Source organism: Lonchura striata, chromosome 2, assembly GCF_050655825.1.
Source record: "Lonchura striata isolate lonStrDom1 chromosome 2, ASM5065582v1, whole genome shotgun sequence".
Classification (NCBI taxonomy): domain Eukaryota; kingdom Metazoa; phylum Chordata; class Aves; order Passeriformes; family Estrildidae; genus Lonchura; species Lonchura striata.
In genome coordinates, this window is record NC_140704.1 from 44,020,689 (window position 1) to 44,031,389 (window position 10,701).

Consider the following 10,701-nt stretch of genomic DNA (forward strand, 5'->3'; position numbering starts at 1 on the left):
TGCACAGGCATCACATCTACTGACCAAAGTGTTTAACTTCTAAATGCAGGACTAAAATGTTACAGTCAAAGCACACTTGCTCTATTGCTATTAAAAATCTTATGGGGTAACTCTCCATTTGCGGGTGTAACACTACCCTGAACGACTCCAGAATGTGAAGCAGCTTTACTCCAAAGTGTTTAAGACAGTGATCAAAAACTTGAACAAAGACAGTGATATTTTCAAACAGTGATTTTTTTTTTTTTTTTTTATGTAGGAACTAGTATTTGCTGCCCTGAAATTAGATTTTAAAAGCCCATTGCTAACCCAAAGGATTAATAACATCTGTAATGACTAATAATTCAGGAAACACCAGTTTTCCAGTGCAATAAAATATTTCATTGCAGGTAGTGCGTGAACTATCCAATTTAAAAATCTGATGACCAAAGTGCTGGTTTCCTCCATTATAATTCCAATTTACAGTTGCCAAGGGAAGAGAAACAAACCTTGGGCTTCAGACACCTTGAGTCAGCCACCTGCAGGACCAGGGCAGGCTGGGTTTCCAGAGCTGGCTCAGGGTCTTGTTGTTTGACTCAATTACAAAAAACACATGGGAAATTATAAGCAAGCTTGTGAATGCTTCCCAGGATGTCCAGCGCCTAGTTTGGTTTTATCAGCTTGATGGGACAACATATTCTCTGGGGTCTCACTATCATGGGGTGGGATTATTCTGAGCAGTCTGGAGTGAAACAAAACCCAATATTTCCCAGCCTTTGCTGCCTGAGGAAACATAAAGGGGTAGCAGCTAACAATACTGAGTATTAATGCTGTTATTTATGGCTATGAGCTGCACTGAGGACAAGGCTAGATGAGCTACATGATACAGTCTCACACCCAGCTTACTCCAGCCAAAAAGGACAGTGCTGGTCTTTCCTGCTCTTTCTCATGTGCAGGAACCTAATCCTGCCCCTCTCCTTCTGCCTGGGCCTGACTTTTCACCTCCTTGAGACACTTTCAGATTGTTAAAGTAGCCAAAAATTATTCACTTTACTCTTTGGTACTTTCTGTCCACCCAGAGAGCTGAATCAGCTCTCCACAGAGTCAGATGAGCATGAGACCCAGAAAGGATGAGGCTGCAGGAATGCAGACCTGGAGAGAGGACCATACTAATCCTTTCAGCAGCTGCAAATTATTGGGTTGGGTCAGCATATTTGTTAGATTCACACCTCCGGGACTATCAATTCTGCTATTGCCAATATGGTTAAAACCACAAGTGAGAACAAAGCTTAAGGCTAAAAAATGGGCAATCAAAGAGAAACCAAAGCAGAATTTGCATGTGCATTTCTGTGCAAGATGTAGAGGAGAAAGTGGGACTTAGCAAGCATGTGGTCAGAAGCAGCAATATTTGATGATTTGATGAACTATGCCTTGTGTGACCATCAGTAGAACTACAAGATCAAATAAATTCTTCCAAGAATTACGTTTTGGGCCAATATCCAAAAAGACAGCTGAGATGGATAGAAAGTATCTAAATACAAAGTAAGAAGTGTAAAACCATACAACACAAGCACGGGAGGTACAGCCAGTGGGTAAACTGGTCTGTGCACGCAGAGTGCCATAGATGAGGTGAACAATAATAACAGTAACAATAACAATAGTAATAATAATATGAGAAGTCTGACAGCAGGAGTGCTAACCCACTGTTCATTAGAGGTGTTAGCACTTTTCCTCTTTTCATTTGTACCATGTGTTCATGCGACTGCCTGTTCTGGTTCTTGTGTCCATAAGCTACACCTTTTTTTAAAAAGCCAAATGCTATTTTGAAAGTTATCTATATTAGCTCTAATCCAGTGTTTAAACGATTCAGGTATTTAAGTCCTGCTTTCAAGACAAGATTCCTGAGGATGGCCTTCATCGAGACTCTCCCTTTAAAATCCGGGAATCCTCGGATGTATTTCAGAGTGGAAATGAACGGCGGGCAGGCATTTCAATGGTGTTTTTGGGGGGCGATCTGGCTTTAGTGCCTCGGAAGCTGATTTAGTGCGGGGTTCCGCTGCCCGAGGGCCGCTCCGGAGGGGCTGCGCGGAGGCGACTGCCGCCACCTCCCGGCACCAGCGCTGAGCGCGGCACGCTCCTCTCCTCTGCCCCAGGGCGGGCTGGCGCCGGGACAAGGATCAAGAACTGACATTTCGGGTTCATTTCATCTTCAAACAGGGAAGAAGTTTTCCAAGAGAGGCTCTCACAGTTGTTGTGGGCACGGGTTGAGGGAAAAAATATTGTCGCGCTCCTGCCTTGGGATGCTGGAAGGCTTTAGAGACATAATCCCGTGCTCTTAAATGTCTGAGCTGCCTGAGGAGGGATCAAGCCACAGGAAAAGTCACTGCGGACCCCTGGCACGGGAGGTTACAGCTGGGGGCTGGTGGCTCTGCGCTCAGGCTGGCACTTTTCGGCAGAGTGATAGCCTCAAGGCAGGGAAGAAGTTAGCCACACACCCTGGAAAGACATGGAAAGAGGTGAGGAGAGGCAGCCCAGAGCCTGTGCATGAGGCTGCAGAGCTGCAGAAATCCAATTAACTCAGCTGCCTTGCCCTGCTAATGAGGGGTGCCCCTGAGCCGAGGCAGCTCGCTGACCTCCGGGCTGTTTTCCCAGAGCCTTTGAAGAGCTGTGCAGTGTCCAGACCATCTCTCCTCTGCCAGGAGCCCTTTGTCTTTCTATATAATTTCTCCTCTGTGTGAGGAGTTACAAGGAGGCTGGAAAAGTTTTCTTTGGAGGACTTCCGGGCACAGCTTGTGCTCCTCAAAAATCCTTGGAAGGGAAAACATATCACGATACTGCAAAGATGTCTCTGTCCCTCTCTGATCCCTACATGCTGCTTGTTGTCACACCTTCTAGTGATAGGCAACTGTTACATGAAAACCTGTGGGCATTTCAGCTTCTATAGCAGGGGAAGTGACTTTCTAGAGAGCAATCACAGGAGCTTTTGGCTCCTCAGCACCACTGGAAGAAGTGCTTGGGATGCTGCACTCCTCCTCACAGAGTACAGACCCTGCTGGGGTTTCTTTGTTGGCCCACCCCTGCCGTGGGTATTTGCATCAAAGAGCAGGATGAAGCAGAGTGTTTGTTCAGCATCACTGTGCCCTGACTTCTGACCCCACTGAGGACTGGCAGGTCCCACCAGCCTTGCTGGTGGCACAGCTCAGGGGCTGTAACACAAGCCTGATGATCTGTGCCTTAAGAACTCCCCTGCTTAAATAAGAGCTGGGATTTAGCCTCCCACCCTTACAATACCTGTCAAATTTCTGAATCCCACTGCTAGCCCCCGACACTGCTAGCCAGAAGAGTAATGCTTTGAGTAGAAATGCACAAGCTATGTCTGCTGCATGAACCTAGGGAAATCATTTCACCTTTTGGCAGCTAAGTTTCATTAAATAAATAATGAGAGTAATGTTGCTAATGCCATGGGAGGGCTGCAAAAATTAAGGATTCTGTATCATTCCCTTCCCAGAATAGCAAAATCATATATAACAGTGATGTCATTATTTTCTTGATGTCACAGTTTGAGCTGGGTTTGCAGTGTCCTTCAGGCAGCCTTGAACATTTTTGTGCACGTGCTGTTGTACATATGTAGGTGCCTCTGTCTGCAATGCAGAACAAGAACAATATGAGCTCATTTTAAAACCCACTGTTCCAGTCCTTGGGCTCCTGGTCCTTGCGTCACTGTAACTCCAGAATGACACAATAAAATGTGGAAGAACAGGAACTTGCAAATCAGATGCACAGAAGTCGATTTATCCAGTCAGTTCTGCTGACACAGGAGAACATGAGAGAAAGACTGAGCCTCTCAACACAGGCATCAGCAAAACTCAGAGAATATGTAAAGAATTGCCTTGGGCCTAACCTCACTTAGCTCACATTTCATGCACTGGAACGCTTTCCAAAATTACCTCACTCACCTTCTCCATCACAAAACCTATGCTTGCTTTCCAGTCTGAAGCAAGAGAGATCCCAAGCCCTGAGCCTAATCCCCAGGTGTGAACTCAGGCTTCTGTCTCCTGTCTCCAGATGTAAGTGACTGTAGTCAATAACCAAATCCATCCTGATACCTTTATCACAGCTAAGTATGTGCTACTACATATAGGAAACCAGGGAAATAAAAAGAAATATGGAAAAAGCACTTTTGGTCATTGAGGGAAAGTTTCTTTAAACTTAGTTTATGTTGATGTTGAAACTTATATTTATGTTGATCTGCAGGTGTAGGGAGTAGTAAATGAAGATCTTTCACCCTGAATATTGCATGACTTCTAAGTGCTTACAATTTCAGATCTGTTAATACTGTTTCAAAAGTGGGGGAAAGGAGCATGCAGTGTGAGATTGGTAACATATTTTAGTGAGTTGAAGGGAAATACTCAGAAAACTGTAGGGAATTGGTACAATCTCATTACACGGCATTAATGAAGCTGGGTTGAATGTGGTATACAATCATAGTGGGTTATATATTTTTTTTTAAATAAACCACTAGAATATTAGAAAAGAGACATGGAATTACTTAGGAGTGGGGAAATGCGGCATAATTCCATTTGTGCCATGATGTAGCACAAAAAGAGGCTGAAGCCTACATATATAGGAGAGATTTCTGACAGCATGGTGGAAGTTTTTAATAAAAAAGGCAAAAGAACATGGAGGAAATTATGGTTGAAGGTGAAAGTATTTACACAAGAATAATGTAAGCATGTCCCCACAACAGAAATTAAACATCGCAACAAAATCTGTGGGAATGGGATTCATATCTGGTCACTCTGTATCCTTAAGTAAAGCTGAGTATTTTCCTATGAGATGTGCTGTATCTTAAGTACAGATCATGGTAAATGTGACGGGTTAAAGTCTCCTGGTGTGCAGGTGCTAGGTGGGTGACAGTAGGTGATGGACATGTTCCCACCAGCCTAGAACTCATAAATCTGTGAGAATCTTGTTTCCCCCCTTTGTGGGATGTTTTATGTCCTGTTTCATAGGTGTGGGGATAGATAATGCAGATGTAACTTGCCCTATGGCCAAAAAATGTCCGGTGTCAGAGCTGGAGCTCACCAGCAGCTCAGCCCCTTAACATATGAAAAGACATGGGTTAGAGATGCATCCAGAATTTCTGAACTTCCAGAGACACCTGATATTTCCTAACATGTGTCACAGTCTCTGTACAAGGCAGGCTGACAAAGGGACAACACTGACATGTCCTTCTCATGGCACTCGCTGTTGACTTGAACATTGAGCAGACAAAGGAAAGTTAGTTGAGATTTTCTGACTCACAGAAAGCAACCAGAGGATTGCTTGAAAACCAGGGAACAGTTAACCACATAATACAGGATAGATAAGCAGGGTGTTGCAGCTACTAGTTCTCTCTTCAGCTCTGTTGTCATTACTGCCATTTGTGCCTTCCAAACCATCTCAGCCCTCTGTGTATTTCATTCACCTAATATGGCCTCCCTGGCCATCAGAGTTGTCTGTCTGGAAAAGTTTTTCTGATATACATGTAATTCTAGTTATGGGAACAAAAGTATATCTAGGAATATAAAAGCTGTACCCTGGTCCTAGTATTCTGGAAATGGGATGTCCTAAGCTGGCTACTTTAATTTCACTAAAATATGCCCCAAATATGGTATGTTATGTGGTAGATGTGTCACTTAGTGCCTTTGTTTAGTGGTGTGTTAAGTTAATGGCAGTGTTAAGTTAATGGTTGGACTCAACATTCCTAAAGGTCTTTTCCAACCGAAATGATTCTATGATTCTGTGAAAAGGGCAGTTAATATAAGATGAAGAGGAAATAGCACCATTCCAGCCCTTCTGTCCTCAGCCACCCTCTTAAATAAGATCTCCTCTGCTTTGAATTGGGGCAGCTTAGGTAGACATCCTTCTGCTGAAATACATATTTGTGGAAGCTCAGGAACACATTTTCCATGCTCTTCCATCCATTTTCTTGTGTGTGCACAATAGTTGGAGGCCAAGAGTGTAATTAAGAGAGGGAGAATTATTGCTGTATGTACCTACATGTGGCAAGGCCATTTCCTGATGGAAGAAGTTAAACCCCAAATTTGATACTTCTCTGTCAGCAGCCACAATATTTTATAAGCTGTAAAACCTCAGGCTTTCGAAAAAATATTTGCATAGAGTTGACTTTACTGGGGCTCTCACATCCTCAGGCACCTTCAGAAATATTCTGTGCCTTAGGGATGGATCTCATTTTGCTGGAGTACTGAAAAGCTCCAGGACTGTTGGGTCTCACCAGCAGTGGTGAGGACTAAATGCAAGTCCTGCATCACTTTCTAATCTTCCCAATCTTGCAGGCTGGGCTGGGACATGGAGAAGGCAGCAGCCAAAGCAGGGAAAAAAGGTGCAGCCCTTCAGGAGGAGAGGCATTTCCCCAGGCAGGGAGAACAGTTCTGAGGGGCCATGAAGTGCAGCAGCAGGATTCAGACTATTGGGCTATGAGAAAATTAAGTTGTTAGTGACAGAACTGCCTGAACTGAAAAACATTGTGGGGGTTTTTTTCTTTTTTTCTTTTTTTTTTTTGTTTGGTTTTTTTTGTTTTGGTTTTTTTTTAGTAGAGCTCTAGACTTGCACTTCTGTGTTGCTAATTTCATGTGGTAGATGGGATAAGGAATTAGATCCATGGCACATGGATAGCTGCAATGTTTGTCAAAACATACATGTTTGTCAAAACATACATAGCAGCAGTGATCTCTCTGCAATATTTTCTTTCCTCTGAGTTATCATTCTAATACATAATTTTACCTGTAGCTGAGGAAATAATATATTTTTCTGCTTCATGAATATTTTCTCTTCTCTTCTCTTCTACCATGAGGGATTTAAAAATGATATAGGGAATTTACAGCAGGTATTTCCTATTTCACAGGTACAAGTACATATGCAGCTACCTGTCCGTATAAATCAGGTAGATTATAAACACAACTGGTCAATGAATTCCACAGGTGTAAGGGGAGCAGACAGAGCTCACACATTACAGCTCTGAGCAAACCCTTGCAGAAGCCCCAGCTTGTGCCTGAGCAAGGTGCAGTGGGAGCAGTAATTCTGCTGCTGTGGCTTTGCCTGTCTCTTGTAAAGTTCCCAAGATTACCCATCTGAATGCCAACAGAGATGAATAAACTAAAAGCAAGTCCAGAAAATAACACTCAGACAGCTTTGTGTTCAACTGCATTTCTGGGGCCCGGGGATTCTTGTGACCCTGGGACCAGACAGACTCCTGAACATCAGGAGTTTCACTTGCTAGTCACTTTGCCTTGCCTAACTGCTCTGCTTTAAGTTCAGATATTTCAGATTGTAAAAGCTTAAGTGTGCTCCACAGGTGAGAGAGAAAAAACCCACTCTCAGACATTACCCAATGCCCAGACAAGTGTTGGGGAACAGGTTACCCTTATCAGTAGATTCCACATCCCATGGCTGATGGAGACAGGCAGAAAAACCCCAGCTCTGGCATTAACACTATCCTGGAAGTGTAAGGTGTGTGAGACTCATGCCACAGGGTATCTCCACACCACCCTACCCCTCTTTCATCCTACTCAGGAATCCATCTGTTCTTCTGGCTGTTTGCTGATGCATTGGAACATGGTCACAAAACAAAATCCAAGTTACAAATGGCAGACAACAGAGGCAGGGATCAGTGGCACTTCAGGACAGAAGCTTTTGGTATTGAAGCCACACAACTGTGGCATTTATGACTTTTCTATCTGAAATAGAACAGGTATCTCTCACTGCCCACTTGCTAATGTGCTCAACACTGCAGCCTCTGAACACACCAGATACACCAAAGGTCCCCACAGAAGCATCTTAGTCCCTGAGGAATGCCCTCTCTTCTAGAGGGTCTGGCAATCCCTGCTTAGGTATTAAATTGCCATCAGTTGCAACAAAAAAGCTTTTCATTAATCAGGCAGCCACATCTTGAAGATTATACACTCACATCAAAAAGAAAGTAAAAACTGTATATTCTGCCAAGCCCAAAGCCTCATCTGCTTGGCCCAGATTCTGACATAATTGTGTAGGGTTTGTTAGCAGAGAGATGGGACTGACTGAGAATGAAGTATATGAATGCAGGTCACCAGCCCTCTCCATAAGTAACAAAAAGCACAAATCCATGGTACTGATGAGTTCTTTTTGAAAGGAAATAACCAGACTTTTGACATGTTTCTATTGACAGCAGTTCTGCTGACAGTCTGCTGCATGAGAAGGAAGAAGAAGACATCTAACCCAGAGAACAATCTGAGCTATTGGAATAATGCTATTACCATGGACTACTTCAACAGGCATGCTGTAGAGCTACCAAGAGAGATCCAGTCACTGGAGACTTCAGAGGTACCTCGCTTGCAGAACTGGTGTCTGGAAAATGTAACTGATGCCATGCTGGGAGGAGGGGAGAGGAAGTCATATTAATAAAGCCTTGAAATCCCCACAGATGTTCAGGGGTACAGCTTTTAGGGAAGGACTCACTCCTACACATGTATTGGATGGGATAAACATCTCAGCAAAGCTGGATTGCCATCCTATTCCCAGCCACTGCAGATGTGTTCTGCATTGCTGCGTGGTGACGGGCGTTAACCACCAAGAGGTGAATTTATTCCTGGGCTTCTCTTCCTTGTGAGCCTATAGCCAATGTCAAGCCATGCCATGATGTCTTAAGGAGAGCTCTTTAGGCTGGCTCATTACTGACAATCAGTCTACTGTGCATGTGCCACACAGCATAAAAATAGGAGGCTGCTGGAAGTTAATAAAACAAAGAAATTTTGTACATTTATGTCTCAGGAGCTGCCTGCAACTTCTCAAATACCAGTTCAGGGAATGAGTGTTCCCAATACAAAAGTAATCAGAACATCAGTATGTGAGGGAGTGTGGTGGTGTGGTGTACACTCATCAGCCTTTATTTAAGAGATCTGACTGGTTTGGTGGGATTATTCACACATGAGCAGGTGATCCTACTGATAGAAATCTATTCCTTGGCTTCAGAGACAGAGAATAATTCAGTTTCATTCAAAGATAATTAAAAGCTAGAAACAGTGGAGAGTCTGAGTTTATGATAAAATGATTTTCAGATCAGCTATCTGACTAGCTCATATGACTAAATTAAAAAAAAAAAAAGTTTAGAAAGGAACCTCTAAGATGTGATTAGACAGTCACAGTCACTTCATTAACCCCACTTTGCTGGCAATCACGTTGCTCAAACTAAGGCAGGACCTGGTCTAGCTTGCCCAGAATCAAATGTCAGGCCTATTCACATACAGGATAGTCTTCAAAAGGTGACTCATTTAAACCTCATCAGAATATGACTGAACTGGAGCATACTCAGGTGGACCCTTATGTGTGGCTTTCTAACTGTAAAAAGAAGTTGCAAATGCATCTTTGAGGAGTCAAGCCCTGCTGAGAGATAGGAAACACGTGCAATGAGTCAACAAAGTGAAAAAAAAAAAAAAAACCAAACCAAAAAAGCAACAAACCAAGAAATGTGAAAGCTCCAAAGGGATTGGAAGTTTGGTGCAGTTGACTTCTGGGTCCCCAGGCTCACAAAGAATTAGCAGAACCTCAGAGGAACTTTTCACTCACAGCTCCTCCTGCCTGACAAAGGGAAAAACCAGCTCACCAAACCCGGCTCTCCAGAGTCACAGACCACAACATTCAGGCACCTTTGGGGGATCGAGAGGAATGCCCTGTGTGCTCCTGGAGGTTGAAGGGTGTGAAATGCTCAATCTGCTTCTTTCTTTTTCCTTCAGGACCACCTGTCTGAGCCGCGCTCCCCGGCCAACGGTGACTACCGTGACAGTGGGATGGTCCTGGTGAACCCCTTCTGTCAGGAAACGCTGTTTGTGGGACACGAGCAAGTCTCTGAAATATGACCCCCCACCTGCCCCCGTACTGCAGTTTCATCTCTACTGTCTCCAAATTATAAATAAATATATATATATTATAAATATAACCTTTGTGTAACCCTGAACTACAAGAAATGTTTTCAGCTTTTCTTTTGTCCCTCAGAATTGTCAGCCCCTTTTTTATAAGTGTGGTAAAACTTTACAGAACAAACTGTGGCTTTATAAAATAAAGGTATTTCTAAGCAAAACATTTGTCAAGTGGACTGAATCCTTTCTGTGACTCCAGTACTGCCTGAGCACCAGCTGGGGTGAGCCCCTTACTGTCCCACTTCCAGTCTGAGCTCCAAAACTCTTTTATACGAGCAACAACAAGAATGGCCCTTTTTTCCTGTGTAAATATGTTAACCACACTACACATTGGACTCACAGCTGCTACACTTCAGCCCAATAAGCCTAGAATTATTTCCTGATCATCAAACAGCCTCAAAAGAAGGCATGTAGAGTGCTCCCTTCAAAAGAACAGAAAATTCCTTTCAATTTATCAAAAATCTTGCAATCTGGTGACTAGGGACTACCACCAATTGAATGCTGTGGCTTTGACCACATTTCCACTTCTCCATTGTTTTATTTATTTTGTGTGTTTAGACTGCTGTTGCCACTGAATCAAGTTTCCTCATACCCTCTTCTCTTCTCTGGGACTTTCTTTCCCCCCTTATGAAGGAAAACACAGCATTTTGGAGCAAAATGGCAATTCTTTCCTACCCTGTTAAGAGCTAGATTGCAGACTCTAATAGCGTTAGGGGAATAGTAAGGGTGAACAAAGCTTAAATGATGGATTAAAAATAGGTTGCTGCAAGGC

General features: G+C 43.4%; 1 protein-coding gene across 7 annotated transcripts in view; it reads left to right on the forward strand.

Annotated features, from left to right (window-relative positions):
- Positions 1–10,090, forward strand: part of TMEM108 (transmembrane protein 108) — a 162,709-nt gene extending 152,619 nt beyond the window's left edge. For 6 of the 7 annotated variants that reach the window (XM_021531249.3, XM_021531248.4, XM_085573271.1 and 3 more), the window contains 2 exons: positions 8,183–8,337; positions 9,747–10,090. In XM_021531249.3, coding sequence (XP_021386924.3) covers positions 8,183–8,337; positions 9,747–9,869 — 278 coding nt within the window. In that variant the 3' untranslated portion in view covers positions 9,870–10,090. The remainder of the gene's footprint in view (positions 1–8,182; positions 8,338–9,746) is intronic. The other variant, XM_085573272.1, reaches the window with a different exon arrangement.
- The last annotated feature ends 611 nt before the right edge of the window (positions 10,091–10,701 follow it).